General features: G+C 50.4%; 1 protein-coding gene across 4 annotated transcripts in view; it reads left to right on the top strand.

Annotated features, from left to right (window-relative positions):
* The window catches only part of MSI1 (musashi RNA binding protein 1), a 28,094-nt gene extending 10,597 nt beyond the window's left edge, over positions 1 to 17,497 (top strand). Inside the window, exons 8-15 of one of the 4 annotated variants that reach the window (XM_037996258.2) lie at positions 753 to 835; positions 1,718 to 1,835; positions 5,031 to 5,111; positions 7,151 to 7,207; positions 11,314 to 11,382; positions 12,540 to 12,694; positions 13,204 to 13,266; positions 15,727 to 17,497. In XM_037996258.2, the coding sequence (XP_037852186.1) occupies positions 753 to 835; positions 1,718 to 1,835; positions 5,031 to 5,111; positions 7,151 to 7,207; positions 11,314 to 11,382; positions 12,540 to 12,694; positions 13,204 to 13,245 (605 nt within the window). In that variant the 3' untranslated portion in view covers positions 13,246 to 13,266; positions 15,727 to 17,497. Of the gene's footprint in view, positions 1 to 752; positions 836 to 1,717; positions 1,836 to 5,030; positions 5,112 to 7,150; positions 7,208 to 11,313; positions 11,383 to 12,506; positions 12,695 to 13,203; positions 13,267 to 15,726 lie in introns of all 4 variants that reach the window. The other 3 variants (XM_008004936.3, XM_037996262.2, XM_037996259.2) reach the window with 3 other exon arrangements.
* The last annotated feature ends 6,132 nt before the right edge of the window (positions 17,498 to 23,629 follow it).

Below are 23,629 nucleotides of genomic sequence, written 5' to 3'. Positions count from 1 at the left end.
CCCAGCCCCCAGCCCCGTTGCCTCTGAACCTGTGAGAGTCTGGGCCACACCGTGTGTACCGCCTGGCTGTTTTCTCCCGAGGGCGTTACCTTCTGAGAAATCCCTTTCCAGCCCCTGGGGCACACTCAGGAGGAGATGGGATTGTTTCTCCAGTTGTTTCAGGACTTTTAGTCCATTTTGGGAGTGGGGTATGTGCTCTGTGTGTGTGTGTGTGTGTATTTGTATCTGTGCAAAAGGGGGTATCTGTGCCTAAATATCTGTGTATATCTGGTATGTCAGGGTAACTGCACGTGTAGAGCAGCCCTGAGAGTGTGTGTGATACGCAGGTATCTAGGTGTGTGCATGCATGAATGTGTGTGCATCTATGTACATTTGTATGTTTGGACATGTACACCTTTGTGTAAGTTTAAATGAGTATGCATGTGTATTCTTTCTCCGCTCTTTGGAAACACCTAAGGACAAGAAAAAGCATGTTGAGTGTATTCTCATCACAGCTCTACCACTTTCTAACTTGCTGTGTCACCTTGGGCAAGTTACTTCACTTATCTGAGCCTTATTTTCCTCATCTGTAATCTGGGACTTGAAACCCTGTCTCAGTGGGTGGTTGAGAGGATTCCAGGCTGTGAGCAGAGCCTTTCATTAACTCTCACTTGCCAGAGAGAGAAGAGCGGGTATATTGGTATGACCTGGGGTTGGGTTTTGACCCTACGCTCTGGTTCTGACCTTGCCTTTATGCTTTGTCCAACCTCTAGGTTTCGGGTTTGTCACGTTTGAGAGTGAGGACATCGTGGAGAAAGTGTGTGAAATTCATTTTCATGAAATCAACAACAAAATGGTGAGTTGGGACCAGGTGCAGTGGCTCACGCCCGTAAGCCCAGCACTTTGGGGAGGCTGAAGTGGGCAGATTACTTGAGGTCAAGGGTTCGAGACCAGACTGGCCAACACAGTGAAACCCTGTCTCTACTAAAAATACAAAAATTAGCCAGGCGTGATTGTGTGCATCTGTAATCCCAGCTACTCGGGAGGCTGAGGCAGGAGAATCGCTTGAACCCAGGAGATGGAGGTTGCAGTGAGCTGAGATTGTGCCATTGCACTCCAGCTTGGGCAACAGAGTGAGTGAGACTCTGTCTCAAACAAAACAAAACAAAACAAAACAGTGAGCTGAGATTGTGCCATTGCACTCCAGCTTGGGCAACAGAGTGAGTGAGACTCTGTCTCAAACAAAACAAAACAAAACAAAACAAAAACAAAAACATGGTGAGTTGGGATTGGATGGAGCACAGGTACAGAGAAGACTGGGGCTCCTTGGGGGGCCTGCCAGGGAAGCTTTGAAGTTCTAAAGGGAGGCAGAGGGGCTCAGAGTGAGTGGAGGCAGAGCCAGTTCTCCCACCCCCTGAAAACCTAGACAGGAAGGCAGTGTTACACGGTAGTTACTCGGGCAGATGACTTCCCTTCTCTGAGCCTCAGTTTCCACATCTGTCAAATGGGAGTGGAAAAGCTCCTCCATCATAGTATTAGTGTAAGCATTCATTGAACGATTGCATGCAAAGCTGTTTACACACTCCCTAGCATATAGTGAGTGCTCCATCAGTGGTAACCATGACATTGTTTTCAGGTGGACAGTGAAATTAATAAAATTAATAGAGTCTTTCCAGGGAGCAAGAGGGCTAACGACCCTAGCTCTATGGGAAAGACTAACTGCTAGGTCTCATTGCAGGTGGAATGTAAGAAAGCTCAGCCAAAGGAGGTGATGTCGCCGACGGGCTCAGCCCGGGGGAGGTCTCGAGTCATGCCCTACGGAATGGACGCCTTCATGCTGGGCATCGGCATGCTGGGTATGCGTGAGCCTGCGCCTGTGGCTTCTTTCTGTCGGAACTGCTCCCAGGGCTAGCAGGGGCTGTGTGGGTGTTGTACCTCCTCTGTGGTCTGCCCTCCGCCTGTCTGAGTCATTGGGCAGGAGTAGGGACTAGGGATCCGTCCTGTCTGGCAGTCCTACCCAAGGTGGGGTGGTTTGGTTGGGGGGGTGCTGCCCTCTGGTGGTAGCCAGCAGAAAGGGCCAACCATATTAATTGGTCCTGTCAATCTGTCCATTCTCTCATCTATCCATCCCTCCATCTGTCCATTCCTCCATCCATTCATCCATCCAGTACACAGTTATTGAGCAACTCTATATGCCAGACATCATCCCAGGAATTGCAACAATGCATTTCCTTGGAGCTTTACAATCTGGCAGGGAAAAGAAGAAGATACATAGATTTCAGATGCAGAAGTGTAGGGTGCAGAGAGTGTGGTCACAGGGAACTTGACCACGACTTGGAGAAGTGGGAAAATAAATTTCATTTAAGTTGACTCTGCAGGTGGAGTAGGAGCCAGTGATGGGGAGGCTGGAGAGACAGGAAGGGGAAAAGTGTTCCAGGCCTTTGGAGGGGCAAAAGGAAGGCTGCCTGGTCTTATTCATTCAAGTTATATTTATTGAGCAACTTCTGAGAAGTGGAGCCTGCTCTCATGGGGTTTCCCTTCAAGTGGGAGACAGGAGGTAATGGGCACTGCCTCTACAGAGTGACTGGAGGCTGTGGGAGGCCCAAGGAGGCACCTAAACCCACCTGGAGGCTGGGGAGACTTCCTGGAAGAGGCGAAGGCTGCCATGAGCCTTGAAAGCTGAGCAGGAGTCAGCTGTGCTTTGGGTCCAAGACTGAGGATGGTAAATCTGAGTTCAGCCCCCAGGAAGCTCAGAGGCTCCCTGGAGAGATGAGATGTGTACACACAGAAAGACAACAGTACAAGGGGGTCTTTATGCCAGGCCTGGGGGAGGGACGCACAGAGAGGTGCTCTGGGAATTCACAGGAGGGGGGCACAGCATGGGCTAATGGGTCAGAAGTGGAGGAGGTGAGCAGCCTCCAAATAGGGCACAGTCTTCCTTGAAGTTTTCCTTTTTTCTTTAACATGTTATTTGGAAGTAATCCCAAACTCAGAGGAGCTGCAAAAATAAAACAGTACAAAGAACTTCCGTATACCGTTATCAGATTCACCTGTTCTTAACATTTTGCCCCCATTTTGCTTGATCAGTTTTACTCTATGTGTAGACGTGTGTGTGTATGTGTGTTTGCAAATATGGATGTATACATATATACACACACACACACTTGTAATTTTTCACTGAATCATTTGAGGGTTAGTTACATGGATCATGGCCCTTTACCCTTTGATGCTTCCTAAGATTAGGGATATTTTTTCACATAACCACAGTGTAGTTATCAACTTCCTAAGTTTATAATTGATACAATATTTTTATCTAATCTACTTTCTATTTTCCAGTTTTAGCAATTGACCCAATAATGCTCTTTTTTTGTTTGTTTGTTTTTGGTAGAGATGGAGTCTCACTATGTTGCCCAGGCTGGTCTCGAACTCCTGGCCTCAAGCAATCCTCTCGCCTCAGGCTCCCAAAGTGTTGTGGTGGTAGGTGTGAGCCACTATGCCCAGCCAGACCCAGTAATGCTCTTTATAGAATATTTTTGTCCTTTAGAACAAGATCCAGGCTACAATCAGGTATTGTAGTTAGTTGTCCTGCCTCTTTCACTTTGTTTTATTTAGAACATTGAGAAAGTTTTCTTCTAAGGCGATTCATGAGCTGTTTTCACCCTTCATTTAAAAAGTGGAAAAAGGTCGGGCACCGTGGCTCATGCCTGTAATCCCAGTACTTTGGGAGGCTGAGGTAGGCGGATCACCTGAGGTCGGGAGTTCAATGCCAGCCTGACCAACATGGAGAAACCCCGTCTCTACTAAAAATCCAAAATTAGCTGGGGGTGGTGGCACATGCCTGTAATCCCAGCTGCTCGGGAGGCTGAGGCGAGAGAATTGCTTGAACCCGGGAGGCAGAGGTTGCTGTGAGCCGAGATCGCTCCATTGCACTCCAGCCTGGGGAACAAGAGCAAAACTCCATCTCAAAAAAAAAAAAAAAAAAAAAAGTGGGAAAAGAAAGAAAGAAATTATCTAACAAATAGTGAAATCGGTGGTTAAGAGGCTTGGAGCCAGTCAGATCTGAATTTGAATCTTAATTGCACCATTATTGCTAACTATTTGTTTTCTTTGAGAAGACAGAAAATCAGCACTTAAAGAAATTATGGGTACTTTCTGGCCAGATGTGGTGGCTCATGCTTGTAATTCCAGACCAAGGCAGGAGGATCACTTGAGGCTAGGAACTCGAGACCAGCCTGGGCAACATAGCAAGACCCCATGTCTACAAAAAAATTAAAAAATTAGCCAGGCATAGTAGCACACGCCTTGTAGTCACAGCTACTGGGGAGGCTGAGATAGGAGAATCACTTGAGCTCAGAAGTTTGAGGCTGCAGTGACCTATGATTGTACCACTCTGCACTCCAGCCTGGGCAAAAGAGCAAGATCCTGTCTCTAAAAAAGAAAAAAAAAATAAAAAAGCATGATATAAGTTCAGATAATGATCATCAGTACTAAGAAAAACCAAGGTAACATGACAGAGATTGTAGCTGATGGGAAGGAGGACGCCTGTGGGAAGATGTTTCGGAGTCTTGTACAATGAAAGAGACTCAGGCATGCAGTCATCTGGAAAGAGAGCTCCAGGCAAAGGCACCGGCATGTGCAAAGGCCCTGAGGTGGGAATGAGCTTGGCAAAGCTGAAAAACAGCAAGGAAGCCAGTGTGGCTGGAGCAGAGGGAGGGAGGGGCAGCGTGCAGGAGACGAGGACAGGAGGGAAGCAGGAGCCAGAGCTCGAAGAGCATTGGATTATTCTCAGCCAAAAAGTGTCACCTTTCAGAGCCTCGGTTTCCTGTCTGTAAAATGGGGTGTATAACAGTACCTACCTCTAAGGCGAGTTTAATGGGATAATAGTGTGCAGTGTGCTCAGCACAGGGCTTGGCATGAAGAAGGTATTTGGAGGGTACAGCTCTTATTCATGATACAGGAAGGTGAGGGGACATGAGTGGCTCAGGTCCTTCTCCTTGAGCAGGATCCGCCCTGTGGATGAGACATCTGACACTGCCCCCTTACCCCATCAGGTTACCCAGGTTTCCAAGCCACAACCTACGCCAGCCGGAGTTATACAGGTCTCGCCCCTGGCTACACCTACCAGTTCCCTGGTAAGTCCTGCTTGGTAACCCTCTGCTGCCAGCATGCCCCTGGTTCCCGGGCAGTCTGACTTCTCAGGGTGGTGTCGGGGGGTGCATGGCTGGGGGTCTGCCTGCTGGAGGCTTGGAAGGAAGGGCATGTCTGAGGAAAGAGGGCCTCTCCCCACCCATCCCACCTCCAACCCCTCCCCAGAAGCTGGGGACGGGGCTCCCAGCGTGACCCTGCATGGCACCGTTTTCTCCCAGGCCATCCTCTGCCTGCCTCCTGCCTGTCTCTCCTCCCCACCCGACTCCGGGGTTGCCACTTCCACCAGAGAAGGCACTGGGCTTGTAGTGGGCGCCTCTCCGAGGGCCATTGTTGATTGCATCATCACGGACACCTATAATGGCCAGGCTGTAGGCTGAACTCTTTCAAGTCCAAACAAGGTATTATGCTGAGACCCTAAATGCTGAAAACCAATTGAAAAGCATTCTCATCACCACGCCCATTTGTAAGCCAACATAAAGATAACACTAGACCTGAAAGTAAATGTCAGGAAGCCCAGCAAAGTTCTGAAGTTCCCCATGATGACTATTCAGTACAGTTTTCTTTGAAATAAGAAATACCAAACTTTTGCAAGGCTATATATTTATTTATTTATTTACTTGGGGGTCTTATTTATTTGGAGGGCCCCTAAGCACTTACCTCCTCTGCCTCAGGGCTGTTCAGCTTGGAGAACTTTGTGTACGGGATGTTGCCTAATTCTCTCAATAATCTCATGGGGGAAGCATGCTTATCCTCATTTTAGAGATGAGGACGTAGACTCAGAGAGGAAGAATGACAAGCTAAGATGAGCCAACTAGGAAGTGGCAGAGCTGGGACTTGAACCCAAGCCTGACCTGTTCTACCTATTCTAGGGTCATCACTTTTCATCAAGCTGCCTTCCCCCCAACACACACACACACACATATACACATACACACACACACAGACAGACACACACACATATACACATACACACACACACAGACACACACACACATATACACATACACAGACACACACACACACATATACACATACACACACAGACACACAGACACACACACACGAGAAGAGGATTCTGAGAGATGTTTTTGGTAACAATCAATTCTAAGCCTTTTAGAGACACCCGAGGCTGGACATGGTGACTCATGCCTGTAATCCCAGCACTTTGAGAGCCTGAGATGGGAGGATGACTTGAGCCCATGAGTTTGAGATCAGTCTGGCCAACATAGTGAGGCCTTGTCTCTACAAAAAATTTAAAAGTTAGTCAGGCATGATGTTGTGCACCTGTGGTCCCAGCTACTAAGGAGGCTGAGGTGAAAGGATCGCTTGAGCCCAGGAGGTTGAGTGTGTAGTGAGCTGTGTTCATGCCACTGCACTCCAGACTGGGCAGCAGAGTGAGACCCTGTCTTTTTTTTTTTTTTTTTTTTTAAGGGTTGGGCATGGTGGCTCATGCCTGTAATCCCAGCACTTTGGGAGGCCGAGGCGGGTGGATCACGAGGTCAGGAGACCGAGACCATCCTGGCTAACACAGTGAAACCCCATCTCTACTAAAAATATAAAAAATTAACCAGGCGTAGTGGCGGGCACCTGTAGTCCCAGCTACTTGGGAGGCTGAGGCAGGAGAATGGTGTGAACCCGGGAGGCGGAGTTTGCAGTGAGCCGAGATAGCACCACTGTACTCCAGCCTGGGCGACAGAGCAAGACTCCATCTCAAAAAAAAAAAAAAAAAAGAAAAGAAAAAGAAAAGAAGGAAGCAAACAACTGGAATCGTACCTCCAGCCTTGCCCTGTGCCCAGGGTATAGGTGGCAACTCTGCTCTCTCTCTCTCTCTCCCCCCCCTCTATGTCTGTCTCCTTGCCCTCCCCTGCCTTCTGGGAACTGTGCGCTCCCCCTCCCCAGCTCTTGGGTCCTGTGCATGGCCTGTCTCCTCACCCAGTATCCCTGTCGGTGCATTTGTCCTCCCTGGGCCATGTCCAAGGGGCCTCCCCTGCTTCTTCCTAAGCTGTTTTACGTTTCATTTTAGAATTCCGTGTAGAGCGGACCCCTCTCCCGAGCGCCCCAGTCCTCCCCGAGCTTACAGGTCAGTCGCTCGGATTTTGTATACCTCTCAGGCCACATGGGGAGAAAGAGAAGGGGCCCAGGGAGCTTCCTGGGGAAAGCTAACGGGATCCTTTTCTCCTGCCCGCCAGCCCTCTGGCTGTGGGGACACAGCAGCCTGTGCCTGGGCACTGGCCAGTCTGGGCGGCTACATGGCCCTTAAGGGTGGGGCATAGGGCCAAGCCAAGCAGATGGAGGCAAAGTCACTTATTCATCCATTTGGCAAATATTTATCTAGCACCTTCCTTGTGCCAGCTCCATGGAGGCTCTGGGATCCTGCAGTGAACAAGCCAGGGTCTCAAACTGATTGCAAAGTGGGCCGGGTGGGGACGTCTGCACTCGGCATGGGCGTACCTGCCCTCGGTGCCAGCCAACTCTTGCCGGGAGGGGATACAGACTCACTGTGCTCAGATCTCATGTTTTTCCAGAGATGCCAGAAACCTGGCTTTTGCTTTCGTATGAATTTGTCCATTATTTTTCAATGTTGGCAACAGATTCTAAATGTTGACAACACTGTGAGCCAAATGAAATATTGCCAAGGGCCGAATCCAGCCCTTTGGTGACTTCTGGACCAGTGGGGTGAAGGTGACAGGGGGCCGGTTCCCTGACTGGAACCTTCACTTGGGCCAGCCAGCTCAGCTGCGGGGCTGGCCTTGAGCCGAGGAGACTGCGAGCACGTGGGGTGGTCTGCACGGGGTTTCTCTGTCCAACCTGCTTCTCCCCCACCCCACCCCCAGACTCTCCCCTCAACCTGGCCATGTGTGGAAGATGTGAGCATGGACCTTGCTTTAGATAAGACCTTCCTTCCAAGGAGTGCTCAGGGTTCCCCCAAAATGGGGGAGAGGAAGAGATACCTGGAGTGAAGGAAGAGGTGGGAGGAGAACCCTAGAGATGCAAGTGACAGAGGCTCTTCCCTGAAAAGAGGGAGAGTTTGGCCAATAGTTGTGGGGGTGGAAGGCTGGAAGGAGGTCCTTGATACTCATTTAAGAAATACGTGTTCGGCCGGGCGCGGTGGCTCAAGCCTGTAATCCCAGCACTTTGGGAGGCCGAGGCGGGTGGATCACGAGGTCAGGAGATCGAGACCATCCTGGCTAACACGGTGAAACCCCGTCTCTACTAAAAAATACAAAAAACTAGCCGGGCGAGGTGGCGGGCGCCTGTAGTCCCAGCTACTCGGGAGGCTGAGGCAGGAGAATGGCGTAAACCCGGGAGGCGGAGCTTGCAGTGGTCTCAAAAAAAAAAAAAAAAAAAAAAAAAAAAAAAAGAAATACGTGTTCTGGGTCTGGTGGCTCATGCCTGTAATCCTAGCACTTTGAGAGGCCAAAGCAGGAGTATCCCTTGAAGCCAGGAGTTCAAGACTAGCCTGGGCAACATGGTGAAACCCCATCTTTACTTAAAAAAAAAATTGAAAACTAGCCAGGTGTGGTGGTGGTACATGGCTGTGGTCCCAGCTACTTGGGAGACTGAGGAAGGAGGATCATATGAGCCCAAGAGGTGAAGGCTGCAGTGAGCCATGATTGCATCACTGCACTCCAGCCTGGGCAACAGAGTGCCATGTGTTACGGACCTACTGTGCACAGGATGCTCTCCCAGACCCTGGGGACAGAGCAGGCATAAGACAGAGGCAGGCCCTGATCTCACAGAACTTGCAATTTAGAGAGGGGAGCAAATACTTATTATATAAATAAGTCATTCTTTACGGATGGTAAGCGCATGCTAGGGTTGACTCCTCTGACTTTATGGAAATGCCTAAATGAGTCAAACAACAGACCTCAGAGCCCAATCCCTGGCCTTAAAGAAATGACAGAAGAAATGTCTCTAAAAAGATATCTTGGCAGGCAAGGGAGTAGGGTCAAGGATCAACAGTGCTTGGGCACCTGGGATCTGAACTTTTCTCTAACCTTGCAGAAAAGGAGATTTGGGTGGTTTTTTCATGCATTCAATAAATATTAATTGTACCAGACACCACTCCAGGCACTGGGGACACAACAGTGAATGAGACAGACAAGGTTCCTGCCTTCCTGGAACTGAAATTCCAGAGGAAGGAGACAGCAGTAAACAAGTAAACAGGCCAGGCATGGTGGCTCATGCCTGTAATCCCAGCACTTTGGGAGGCTACAGCAGGTCCATCACTTGAAGTCAGGAGTTCAAAACCAGCCTGGCCAACATGGTGAAACCCCGTCTCAAAAAATACAAAAATTAATTGGGCGTGGTGGTGCATGCCTGTAATCCCAACACTTTGGGAACCTGAGGCAGGCAGATCACCTGAGGTCAGGAGTTTGAGACCAGCCTGGCCAACATGGTGAAACCCCATCTCTACTAAAAATAAAAAATAAAAAAAAATTAACCAGGCATGATGGTGCATGCCTGTAGTCCCAGCTACTTAGGAGACTGAGCCAGGAGAATCACTTGAATCCAGGAGGCAGAGGTCGCAGTGAGCCAAGATCATGTCACTGCACACCAGACTGGGCAACAGAGCTAGACTCTGTCTAAAAAAAAATCAAGTAAAACAAGAAAGGCTTACCTGAGTATCCCCAAAGCAAATAAGATATTTTTGGGCTGGGTGCTATGGCTCAGGCCTGTAATCCCAACACTTTGAGAGGCCAACACAGGAGGAGTTGGGAGGCGAACACAGGAGGATAGCTTGAGGCCCAGACCAGCCTGGGCAACATACCAAGACCCTATATTTTATTTTATTTTATTTTATTTTTTTGAGATGAAGTTGTGCGCTTGTTGCCCAGGCTGGCGTGCAATGGCACCATCTTGGCTCACTACAACCTCCACCTTCCAGGTTCAAGTGATTCTCCTGTCTCAGCCTCCCAAGTAGCTAGGATTACAGGCATGTGCCACCACACCCAGCTATTTTTTTTTTTTTTCCTGTATTTTTTTTAGTAGGGACAGGGTTTCTCCATGTTGGTCAGGCTGGACTTGAACTCCCGACCTCAGGTGATCCGCCTGCCTTGGCCTCCCAAAGTGCTGGGATCACAGGCATGAGCCACCGCACCTGGCCTTTCCAAGACCCTATCTTTACAAAAAAATTAATTTAAAACAATATATTTTTGGAGGCTGAGAAGTTCCATAAGGAAATTAAAGCAGGGAAATGTGCTAAGGCGTTAGGGTTGGGGACAAAGGGCCACCTCAGTGGGGGTATTCAGGGAAAACTTCTTAGAGGAGGTGGCATCTGAGTGAGAAGGAGCCCACTGTATGAAGTTTTCAGGAAAGATTCACAGTAGGAGGTGCTCACCTCTCAGCCCCGGGGAGCTCCAGGCTCAAGCCATTCAAGCCACTAGGTGTTTTAAGCAGAGGCTCTTTCTACTCCTTCAGCAGTTATTAAACACCTGCTGTGTACAAGGCAAGGTGCTAGGTGCTGCAGAGGTGAAGATGAAGGCAGGCAGCAAACAAGGGGATAGGTGCCTGTGTCTGAAGAGGAGATGGCAAACAAAGAGGCTGAGGGGATTTGGGGGAGGCAGTGGTCATTTCTGGGGGTCAGGGAGGCACTTGGGGTGCTCTCAGGGGATAGGGGCGAGGGGAGCAGGACAGGCAGCAGAGGGTGGGGTGCAAAGCTGTGGCTTCAGTGGGAGCCCAGCCCCAGCCTGACCCCTGGGGCGCTCTACCTGGGAGCAGCAGGCCTGGGGGCCTGTCCCGTGTGTCATCTATCACTAGCTGTTGTGGGCTGTGAAGAAGGATGTGAGCTCCCAGGCACCTCTAGGCCAAGTGCCCCCTGTTTTGCCAAGGGCACCCCAGAGAAGGGGGCAGTTGTGGGCAACTTTCACAGCTGCTCAGGGTTGGGTGCCCTGCCTCCACCCTCCGTGAGCTTTGGGTTGTTGGAGCATGTGCCCCCGTCCAGGGCAGAAATTGAGGCTCAGCTACTCACTGGGAAGCTGTGCTCTCTCCCACCTTTTTCCATCCATGCCACGGGTCAGGACACAGATGGTGGCCCAAGGTAGCCTTTTCTGCCTTGACCCTGGGGCTACATGGACCCCTGTGAGGTAAGGTCAGGCTGAAGAGGCTCTGGCTAGAAGGTAGGGGCCTCCTTCACCCATCTCTGCCCCCACTGCCATGCTGATGTGCCCATCACTTTCTTTTCAGCCATTCCTCTCACTGCCTACGGACCAATGGCGGCGGCGGCGGCGGCGGCGGCTGTGGTTCGAGGGACAGGTGAGCTCTTCTGGGGTGCAGGAAGAGAGATGAGGCAGCACAGGGAGCAGAGAAGTCCAGGGGAGGGGAGGTGGCCACTGCCACCCCTTTGCAGAGGGACACTTGTTCATTTACTCAAGTATCAACTGATCACCTGCTCTGTGCTGGGCATCGTGCCAGCATGGGCGAGCCAGCCAGCAGCAAGACTGGCACGGTCGGCCGGGCGAGGTGGCTCCTGCCTGTAATCCTAGCACTTTGGGAGGCCGAGGTAGGCAGATCACCTGAGGTCAGGAGTTCTAGAGCAGCCTGGCCAACATGGTGAGACCCTGTCTCTACTAAAACTACAAAAATTAGCCGGGCGTGGTGGTGCATGCCTGTAATCCCAGCTACTCGGGAGGCCAAGGCAGGAGAATCGCTTGAACCTGGGAGGTGGAGGTTGCAGTGAGCTGAGATCATGTCACTGCACTCCAGCCTGGGCAACAGAGTGAGACTCCGTCTGTCTCAAAAGGGGAAAAAAAAAAAGACTGACAGGATCTCTACCTTCCAGGGCTTGCAGCCTGATGGTGGCGTCAGATATTAAAAAGGCAATAATGCTGATGGCTGATGCTGCTGCACTAGGGGGTGTCCGGTACCAGAGAAGCTCCCAGCTGGGGCCTCTAGGAAAGGCCAGAGAAGGCTTCCAAGAGGAAGGGCCCCTTAACTTCGCATTCAAAGGCAAAGAGGAGGAAAAGTGTTTCTGGTTGAGGGAACAGCATATACAAAGGCTTGGAGGCCAGTGGGTGTGGAGAGTGCAGAAGTAGGGAGTGGAGAAAAGAGACAGAAGGAGCCTGGGTGCTGGGGAGACAGTGGAAATTGCAAGTAGCAGAGGGACGCGGGTCAGGGTTTAGAACGTGCATTCAGCTGCCAGGTGGGGTGAGGTTGGGAAGGGGCTCAGGAGAGGAGGCTGCTGAGTGGTCAGATGAGATGATGGGGGTCAGGGCTAGGGTGACTGGGTGGATGGGCGTGGGGAGATCTCTAGGAGGTGGGCCCACAAGACTTTCTGAAATGTGGGGGTCCAGGTCAGGGTGGGTGGGACAGGCTTGAGGGGGTGCCGTGGGGTGGCAGAGATCGCCGGGGCTATCACCGTCTTCTTTCTGGGTTGCCAGGCTCTCACCCCTGGACGATGGCTCCCCCTCCAGGTTCGACTCCCAGCCGCACAGGGGGCTTCCTGGGGACCACCAGCCCCGGCCCCATGGCTGAGCTCTACGGGGCGGCCAACCAGGACTCGGGGGTCAGCAGTTACATCAGCGCCGCCAGCCCTGCCCCCAGCACCGGCTTCGGCCACAGTCTTGGGGTGAGTGGCCAGGCCTGGCGGCCTCCACTTCACCCCCCACACCTTGAGAGACCCCCAGGTTGGGGAAGGGAGAGACCTTCTTTGTCTTTGGGGGCAAAAGGAGGGTGAGGGAGGATGAATGGAGAAAGAGTCACTAAGGAAGAACAGTGGGGGTTATGATTCATTCAGTGAACACTTAGCTATCACCTCTGAATGCCAGGCATAGTGGGCTCTAGGTGAAAATGAGACACATGGCATCTCTGCTCGCATGGAGGTTCGATTCCAGCCCGGGGTGCCCTGGTTTTATCCAGGGTACTGGTTTGTGCAGATTCCCTGGCCCTTTGTTGGAGAATCTTTGAGCAGACCTGCAGTGGCGGGCGATCCGGGAAGGCAGACCTGCAATGGGGGGACGATCGGGGCAGGTAGAGAGGGGTCTGCGCCTCACCTCAGATGTCCTGCAGAGAGAGAAGGAGCCCCTGATCTTCCTCTACTTTCCCAGGAATCTAGGAGTCAAATGCTTTCCTTTTCAGGGCCCTTTGATTGCCACAGCCTTCACCAATGGGTACCACTGAAGCAGGGGACGGTGGCAGGAGGTGAGGATGGGGGGGAGGTGTGGACAGGTGGTGGGGTGGCACTGGGGAAGCCTGTCCTGGGCCATCGAATCTCGGACACAGACCCCATCCCTGCCCTCAAGAATCACAGTCCCAGGGGAGACAGATCTTTATACCAGCTGTGGTCAATAAAGATGAAAGGCTGCTCACCCTACTCCATTTAAACACAGAAATCAAAGCAACAGTAAGGCTTCACATCCCACCTATCAGGTTGGCAAAGATTATTATTATTGAGACAAGATCTCGTTCTGTCACCCAGACCTCCTGGGCTCAAGGGATCCTCCCACCTCAGACTCCTCCCAAGTAGCTGGGACTGCAGGCACACGCCACCATGCCTGGCTAATTTTTTTACTATTTTTGTAGAGACAAGGTTTCACTGTGTTGCCCAGGCTAGTCTCAAATTCCTGGGCTCAAGGGATCCTCCTGCCCTGGTCTCCCAAAGTGCTGGGATTACAGGTGTGAGCCACCAGGGTAGGCCACAAAGATTTTTTAAGATCTTTTATTATTTTTTATTCTATTTTTTTAGATGGAGTCTTGCTCTGTCACCCAGGCTGGAGTGCAGTGGCACAGTCTTGGCTCACTGCAACCTCGTCCCCTGGGTTCAAGCAATTCTCATGTCTCAGCTTCCCGAGTAGCTGGGATTACAAGCATGCGCTACCACGCCTGGCTAATTTTGGTATTTTTTTGGTTTAGCAGAGGCGGGTTTTGCCATGTTGGCCAGGCTGGTCTCAAACTCCTGGCCTCAAGTGATCCATCTGCCTCGGCCTCCCAAAGTGCTGGGATTACAGGGGTAAGCCACCGTGCCTGGCCCTATTATTATTATCATTTTTAATAGAGATGGGGTCTCATTGTCACCCAGGCTGGAGTGCAGTGTGCAGTCACAGGTCGCCGCAGCCCAGAACTCCTAGACTCAAGCCATCCTCCACCTCAGCCTCCCAAGTAGCTGGGACCACAGGAGCAAGCCACCATGCCTAGCCAAGATTTTTTTTAAAATTTTTTGTAGAGATGGGGTCTCATTATGTGGCCCAGGTTGGTCTTGAACTCCTGGCTCAAACGATCCTCCTCTGCCTCGGCCTTCCAAAGTGCTGGGATTACAGGCATGAGCCACTGGGCCCAGCCACAAAGGTTTTTTAAGCTGAACACTGCCCAGCATTGATAAAGATACGGGAGAAACAAGTAAGTACAGTGGCTCAGGGGTTCCCGGGACAGTCTGGCAATGTTTGTCCCTGTTTCAAACATTCATGCCCTTACACCAACAATTCCACTTCTAGGCATTTATTTTTAAAACTGCAAATAACTGAAATATCCATCAAAAGGAGAGTGGTTAAACAAATTAGTGTATGTGTATAGTGGTATAGTACACAGCTATCCAAACAGGATACCTTGACCAGGTGCGGTGGCTCACGCTTATAAGCTCAGCACTTTCGGGGGCCGAGGCGGGCGGATCACCTGAGGTCAGGAGTTCTAGACCAGCCTGGCCAACATGGTAAAACCCCGTCTCTACTAAAAATACAAAACTTGGCTGGTGTGGTGGTGTGCACCTGTAATCCTAGCTACTTGGGAGGCTGAGGGACAAGAATTGCTTGGACCAGAAAGCAAAGGCTGCAGTGTGCCGAGATCAGGCCACTGCACTCCAGCCTGGGCAACAGAGCAAGACTCCACCTCAACAAACAACAAAAAAGCAACAGGATACCTTGACTTGTGGGACTGTGTACACGGCCATCACAGTGTCTATCCAGATGGCAGGAGACTGTGAGCCCATGATATTCTGTGCATTCACCCATTCATTTATGAGCCCTCTTCCAGGAAAGAGGGATGAACAAGACGGACAAAGTCTTCTCTCATTTCACAGGACAAAAATCAAGTGAACGTATGAGATAATTCCAGATTGTGCATCACAGGGCTATTTTAGATGTGGGGTTCAGAGAGGGTATCTCTGAGAAGGTGACATTTGAATAAATCCAGCCATTCAAAATCTGGGGAAAGAGCCATCCAACCAGGGAACAGAACGTGCAAAGTCTGGCTGGGTGCAGTGGCTCACATTCCTAATCCCAGATCTTTAGGAGGCCAAGGCTGGAGGATGGCTTGAGACCAAGAGTTCAAGATCAGCCTGGGCAATATAGTGAATCCCCATCTCTGCTACAACAACAAAAATGAGCAGGGTGTGTTTGCCTTCCCCTGTAGTCCCAGATATTACCTGTAATCCCAGATTCTCAGGAGGCTGAGGCAGGAGGATCACTTGAGCCTAGGAGGTTGAGGCTGCAGTGAACTATGATCACTGCCACTGCACTCCAGCCTGGGCAACAGAGCTGGACCCTGTCTCTAAAAAAAAAAGTAAGAAGAAGAAAGTGGATAGTTAATGAACAAATCTCTTCTGGGAGAGGACTGGGGAGGGCTGCGTGTGCCCCAGGAGCCCCCATAATCTCCCGGCTGTGTTCCCAGCGCCCCAGCCTGCAGCTGACTGAGGACCACGAGTGAGCCAGCGAGGGGGCGGGAGACCTCAGCCGCAGCCGCCGCCCCCTCCCCCGCAGCGACTCGGACCCGCTACTGCCTGCCCCCCACTCCCTGGGCCCGGCCCCTGCCCTGCTACCCCCGACAGCGTCTGGCTCCCCTACTAACGTCCCCCTCTTCACCCTTGCCCCCATCCCCACCCGCCCCTCCCCCGGCCCTGCTTTTATTTATTTTGGATTAGCCAGTTGCCCACCCCAGCCCTCTGGTCCCTCCCTCCCTGCCGCGCCCCCCTAGGACCAGCCCCTCCCCAGAAGGCTTTTGGATTTGTGCATAGGATTTTAGAGTGAAGGCGGAGGGAGCCTGCTACAGGCCGCAGCCCCAACCCCTGTTTTTTATTCTGATTTCCCCTCCTTTACTCTTTCCTTTTTTTTTTTTTAAGAAACCGTTTTTAAACTATTTCTAGGTTTGTGAATGTGAAGCCCCAGGCCGCAGGGGGCAAGGGGCCAGGTGCCCCCCACCAGCTGAGAACAAAGTGTCTATCTGGGTTGTGGGCCCCTGGCTGCCTCCCTCCAGCCCTGGAGAGGAGGGCAGGGCTGCAGGGAGGCCAGGCCGAGCCCCTGGAACCATCCCGTCCTGTATCATATGTAAATACTGTGAGGTGATGTGCCCACCCCTCTCTAAGGCCCCTCGGGGGTGAGGGGCTCCCCCCTCCCCTGTTTCTGTCCCCTCAGACACCGTTACTGTAAGCTTGCAGGCCTCAGCTGTGGCCACGGCAGGCCCGCTCTCTCAGGCCCTCGGGGTCAAGGCCTTGGTTGGACCTGCCCACCCCGAAAACCCAGTGTGGGGGCAAAGGGTGCGGGAAGAGCAGGGCTTGCCCGGAGACACTGCTGGACAGGAATTAACTCTCCAAAGGTCTCCCCTGCCCCCTACCTAGGCTGGGTCTTCATGGTTTCTGCTCAGTCTGTCCCCTCTTCCTCCTTGACCCCCGCAATGAGTGGGCACCAAGGGACGCTCTGGCAAGGGCAGACCCCAGGGGAAAGCAAAGGGCGTCTCAGGGAACCCCCACATTCTCTCACTGAAGTTTCCCACCAGGATGACCCCACAGCCAGAGTCCCTTGGCAGCCCTCACCCCAGAGCCCCCTTCAAGGAAAAAGAGATGTTCAGGGCATTGGACCTTCATGAACAGTGGCCTGGCTGGCGTGGCAGGGCCAAGGCCCACCCACTGCCAACCCCCTTCTGTGTGTCCCTGTCCCCCAGTTCTGAGGCCCAGGGCCTGAGCTCTCTTCCCCAGCATCGCCCCCACCCAGAAACCCCGCCTTTGGAGAGTTAATTGTCTGTGTGAGGTGCTTAACCTACCAGCCCTGAGAACACAAAGCAATAATCTTTGTTACTGAGATGCGCGGCTGTTCGTGTTTTGGTTTTTTTTTTTTTTTTTAATGTTTCCTAATAAAAGAGAAGCTGCATTTTATTGGTTTTTATTTTTAATTTTCTACACGTTTGAGCTGAGTCCTGAGACACTTAGCTTCCCTCTCCCCTATCCCCGTACCCTTCCACCCCACTGGGCCCAACCATGGGCTCAGGACCCTGGAATTCCGTTTTCTGATTTGTTTGGGGATTTTTTTTTTTTTTTTTTAAGATGTTACATGGTGTTTCGAAGCCAGCAAGTTACCACCCTCCGGTGTCTCTTCTCTCCACATCTGTAACTTCTTTTTCCAGGTTTTATTTTCAGTTTTAAATTCCTAATAAATTATTTGAAAACGTTGCTGGGCTTGTGAGTGTCTTATGTCTCTGTGCATTAAGGGATACCTCATTTTCCTGCTGTAGGGATGGCAGGACTCACCTCCATCCTCTTAGCGTCCTGGCAGGATCCAAGAATTAAATTGACACAAGATAGATGAATAGGGCCAGTCACGGTGGCTCATGCCTATAATCCCAGCACTGTAGGAGGCAGAGGTGGGCCGATCACTTGAGGTCAGGAGTTCGAGACCAGCCTGGCCAACATGGCGAAACCCCGTGTCTATTAAAAATACAAAAATTAGCCGAGCGTAGGGGTGGGCGCCTGTAGTCCCAGCAACTTAGGAGGCTGAGGCAGGAAAGTCGCTTGAACCCGGGAGGTGGAGGCTGCAGTGAGCCACGATCATGCCTCTGCACTCCAGCCTGGGTGAGAGTGAGACTCTGTCTCAAAAAAAAAAAAAAAAAAAAAAAAAAAAAAAAAGGAGAAAAGCATACACATTTATTTATCAAAAGTTGTGCGTGGCATGGGAGCCTCCATAAAGAAATGAAGGCAGTGTGGTGGCTCATACCTATAATCTCAGTACTTTGGGAGGCTGAGGCAAAAGGAGTCCTTGAGACCAGAGGTTCAAGACCAGCCTGGGCAACATAGGGAGACCTTCATCTATACAAAATATTAAATTATTTAGGCATGGTGGCACAAGCCTGTGGTCTCAGCTACTCAGGGGACAGAGGTGGGAAGATTGCTTGAGCCCTGGGAGTTGCAGGCTGCAGTGAGCCGTGTTCTTGACACTGCATTCCAGCCTGGAGGACAGAGCAAGATGCTCTCACTCTCAAAAAGAGAGAGAGAGAAATGAAGACCTAAAGAAGCAGTTAGAGTTACTTATATACTGGATTGGACAAAGAATAGTAAATTATGAAAAAGCCACTCAATTGTGTTGGAGAAGCTTAAAAGATGATAGCTATTTTGGGCCAGGCATGGTGGCTCACGCCTGTAATCCCAGCACTTTGGGAGGCCAAGGCGGGTGGATCGCCTGAGCTCAGGAGTTCGAAACCACCCTGGGCAACATGGTGAAACCCCATCTCTATTAAAATACAAAAAATTTGCCGGGTATGGTGGCACACACCTGTAGTCCCAGCTACTCGGGAGGCTGAGGCACAAGAATGCGCCCGGGAGGCAGAGGTTGCAGTGAGCCAGGGTCATGCCACTGCACACCAGCCTGGGTGACAGAGTGAGACTCTGTCTCGAAGGAAAAAAAAAAAGCTATTTTGGCTGGGCACACTGGCTCACAACGGTAATCAAAGCACTTTGGGAGGCTGAGGCAGGCAGATCCCTTGAGTCCAGGAGTCCAAGACCTGCTTGGGTGATATGGTAAAACCCCATCTCTACAAAAAAATACAAAAATTAGCCGATGGATGGTGGTGCAGGCCTGTAGCCTCAGCTACTTGGGAGGCTGAGATGGGAAGATTGCTTGAGCCAGGGAGACAGAGGCTGCAGTGAGCTGAGATGGCACCACTGTACTCCAGCCTGGGTGACAGAGCAAGACCTTGCTTTAAAAAATTTTTTTAAAGTTACTTTAACAAGGGTCTGCAAAGAATTATCTCGGTGCCAGCTTCTCGCCCTTGAAGATAAGGATGTTGCCTTTCCTTCCAGTACCGGTTGGGGGTCTTTCACTCAGGAATTTCATCATCTTCTGCCTTTAAGAAACAGCACAAAGGTGAGAGTGATCATCTTGTTCTTGCTGTTTTTCAAGTGCCTTTAGCTTAAATAATCTGTGTGGATATTTTTAAATATTCTCTGCACCTTCTCCCTCCTGCTTTCCTCCTGGGAAGGTCTTTACTTTCCACTTGACTCAGAGTTTAGTGTTGACAATGAGATACCACTTCACACTCATTGCTGGGATTACAGGTGTGCACCACCGGACCCAGCCCTTCAAACAGATATTTGTACGCCAGTGTTCACAGCAGCAGTATTCATGATAGCCAAAAGGTAGAAACAACCCAAAAGTCCATCAATGGATAAATGGATACATAAAATGTGGTCTATCCATACAATGGACTATTTAGTCAGCCTTAAAAAGGAAGGAAATTGGGCTGGGTGCTGTGGCTCATGCCTGTAATCTCAGCACTTTGGGAGACCAAAGCAGGTGGATCACCTGAGGTCAGCAGTTCAAGACCAGCCTGGCCAACCTGGTGAAACCTTGTCTCTACTAAAAATACAAAAATTAGTCAGACATGGTGGTGGGCACCTGTAATCCCAGCTACTTGGGAGGCTGAGGCAGGGGAATCATTTGAACCCGGGAGGTGGAGGTTGCAGTGAGCCAAGATAGTGCCACTGCACTCCAGCCTCCAGCCTGTGCAACAGAGCAAGACTCTGTCTCAAAAAAAAAAAAAAAAAAAAAGGAGGGAATTCTGGCATATACTACAACATGGATGAACCTTGAGGACATCAAGTTACATTGTGTTATGTGAAATAAGACTGTGGATGAAATACTATACAATTCCACTTACATGAAGTACTGAGATTAGTCAAATTCACAGAAACAAAAAGTAGAATGGTGGTTACCAGGGGCTAGGGCAAGGGGAAAGGAGAGTTGTTTACTGGGTACAGTTTCAGATTTGCAAGATGAAAAAGGTTAGCAGTGTGAATATGCTGAACACTACTGAACTGCCTATTCAAATATGGTTAAGATGGTAAACTTGGCCGGGCGCGGTGGCTCAAGCCTGTAATCCCAGCACTTTGGGAGGCCGAGACGGGCGGATCACGAGGTCAGGAGATCGAGACCATCCTGGCTAACACGGTGAAACCCCGTCTCTACTAAGAAATACAAAAAACTAGCCGGGCGAGGTGGCGGGCGCCTGTAGTCCCAGCTACTCGGGAGGCTGAGGCCGGAGAATGGCGTGAACCTGGGAGGCGGAGCTTGCAGTGAGCTGAGATCCGGCCACTGCACTCCAGCCTGGGCGACAGAGCCAGACTCCGTCTCAAAAAAAAAAAAAAAAAAAAAAAAAGATGGTAAACTTTATGTGTTTTTTACCAGAATAAAAAAAATCCTTAAAGTTTGAAATGCATACAGAAGTGCTTATGAATAAAATGACTTGAGAGCTATGATTTGCTTTAAAATAGCCAATAAAAAAGAAGTATGTGAGTGATGTGGTTTGGCTCTGTGTCCCCACCCAAATCTCATCTGGAATTGTAATCCCCAGGGAGGGACCTGGTGGGAGGTGATTGGATCATGGGGGTGGTTCCCCCCATGCTGTTCTCATGATAGTGAGTTCTCACAAGATCCAGTGGTTTAAAAGTAGCACTCCCGGCCGGGCGCGGTGGCTCACGCTTGTAATCCCAGCACTTTGGGAGGCCGAGGCGGGCGAATCACGAGGTCAGGAGATCGAGACCACAGTGAAATCCCGTCTCTACTAAAAATACAAAAAATTAGCCTGTAGTCCCAGCTACTCAGGAGGCTGAGGCAGGAGAATGACGTGAACCCGGGAGGCGGAGCTTGCAGTGAGCCGAGGTTGAGATCGCGCCACTGCACTCCAGCCTAGGCTACAGAGCAAGACTCTGTCTACAAAACAACAACAACAAAAAAAAGTAGCACTCCCCACTCTGCTCTCTCTCTCCTACTGCCATTTAAGACGTGCCTTGCTTCCCCTTTGCCTTCTGCCATGATTGTAAGTTTCCTGAGGCTTCCCAGCCATGTGGAACTACTAAACCTCCTTTCTTGATAAATTATCCAGTCTCAGGTAGTATCTTTATAGCAGTGTGAGAACAGACTAATACAGAGAATTGGTACCAGCTCTCACAAGATCTGATGATTATATAAGGGAGAGTTTTCCTACACAAGGTCTCTTCTCTTGTCTTGCCACCGTGTGAGACGTGCCTTTCACCTTTTGCCATGATTGTGGAGGCGTCCCCAGCCAGGTGGAACTGTAAATCCATTAAACCTTTATTTTCTTCCCAGTCTTGGGTATGTCTTTATCAGTAGCATGAAAACTGACTAATACATATGAAAATGCCTGGATATCCAGGCAGAAGTCTACTGCAGGGGCAGAGTCCTCATGGAGAACCTCTGCTAGGGGTACTGCTATATAGATAACCTGAAACTATAGATGTGACTTTGGAATTGGATAACAGGCAGAGGTTGGAACAGTTTGGGGGGGGGGGTGTTCAGAAGAAGACAGGAAGATGTGGGAAAGCTTGGAACTTCTTAGAGACTTGTTGAATGGTTTTGACCAAAATGCTGATGGTGATATGGATAATGAAGTCCAGGCTGAGGTGATCTCAGATGGAGATGAGGAACTTACTGGGTACTGGAGCAAAGGTAATTCTTGCTATGCTTTAGCAAAGAGACTGGTGGCATTTTGCCCCTGCCCTAGACATCTGTGGAACTTTGAACTTGAGAGAGACTATTTAGGTTATCTGGCAGAAGAAAATTATAAGCAGAAAAGCGTTCAAGAGGTGATGTGGCTTTTTCTGAAAGTATTCTATCATGTGCATTCACAAAAAGATGGTTTGAAATTGGGACTTATGTTTAAAAGGGAAGCAGAGCATACAGGTTTGGAAAACTTGCAGCCTGACCATGTAGTAGAAAAGGAAACCTCATTTTCTGGGAAGTCAAGCTAGCTGCAGAAATTTACATAAGTAACAAAAAGCCAAATGTGTTAATGGCCAAGACCATGGGGGAAAATGTTTCCAGAGCACATCAGGAATCTTCATGGCAGCCCCTCCCATCACAGGCACAGAGGCCTGGGACAGAAAAATTGTTTCATAGGTCAGACCCAGGGCCCCATTGCTCTGTGTAGCCCCCAGACATGGTGCCCTGCATCCCAGCCACTCCAGCTCCAGTTGTGGCTAAAAGGAGCTAAGGTACAGCTCGGACCATTGCTTCAGAGAGTGCAAGCCACAAGCATTGGCAGCTTCCATGTGGTGATAGGCCTGCAGGTGTGCGGAAGACAAGAGTTGAGGTTTGGGAACCTCTGCCTAGGTTTTAGAGGACATATGGTGATGTGGTTTGGCTGTGTCCCCACCCAAATCTCATCTTGAATTCCCACATGTTGTGGGAGGGACTTGGTGTGAGGTAATTGAATCATGGGGGCAGGTCTTTCCTGTGCTGTTCTCATGATAGTGAACACGTCTCATGAGATCTGATGATTCTACAAGGGGGAATTTCCACACACAAAGTCTCTTCTCTTATCTGCCACCATGTGAGACATGCCTTTCACCTTCTGCCATGATTGTGAAGCATCCCCAGCCATATGGAACTGTAAGTCCATTAAACCTTTTTTTCTTCCCAGTCTCAGGAGTGTCTTTATCAGCAGTGTGAAAACGGACTAATACATATGAAAATGCCTGGATGTCCAGGCAGAAGTCTGCTGCAGGGGCAGAGCCTTCATGGAAAACCTCTGCTAGGGCAGTGCAGAAGGGAAATGTGGGGTTGGAGCCCCCACACAAAATCCCCACTGGGGCATTGCCTAGTGGAGCTGAGAAGAGGGCCACCATCCTCCAGACACCAGAAAGGTAGACCCACTAACAGCTCACACCACGTGCCTGTAAAAGCCACAGGTACACAGCCCTTGAAAGCAGCCATGGGGGCTGTACCCTGCAAAGCCACAAGATGGAGCTGCCTCAGGCCTTAGGAGCCCACCCCTTGCATCAGTGTGCCCTGGATATGAGACATGCAGTCAAAGGAGATCATTTCAGAGCTTTAAGATTTAAAGATTTAATGCACTGCTGGGTTTCAGACTTCAATGGGGCCTGTGACCCCTTTGTTTTGGCCAATTTCTCTCATTTGGAATGGGAACATTTACCCAATGCCTGTACCTACATTGTTTCTTGGCAGTAACTAACTTGTTTCTTATTTTACAGACCCATAGGTGGAGGGACTTACTTTGTCTCAGATAAGACTCTAAATGTGGACTTTTGGGTTATTGCTGGAATGAGTTAAGACTTTGGAGGACTATGGGGAAGGCATGATTGATTTTGAAACGTGAAAAGGACATGAGATTTGCGAGGGGCCAGGGGAGGAATGATATGGTTTGGCTCCGTGTTCTCACCAAAATCTAATCTCGAATTGTATTCCCCAAGTGTGGAGGGAAGGACCTGGTGGGAGGTGGTTGGATTATGGGGGCGTTTTCCCCCATGGTGTTCTTGTGATAGTGAGTGAGG

This window comes from Chlorocebus sabaeus, chromosome 11, assembly GCF_047675955.1.
Source record: "Chlorocebus sabaeus isolate Y175 chromosome 11, mChlSab1.0.hap1, whole genome shotgun sequence".
In the NCBI taxonomy this organism is placed as follows: domain Eukaryota; kingdom Metazoa; phylum Chordata; class Mammalia; order Primates; family Cercopithecidae; genus Chlorocebus; species Chlorocebus sabaeus.
Note: the sequence above shows the minus strand (reverse complement) of the source record. Positions and strands in the feature narration are given on the sequence as shown.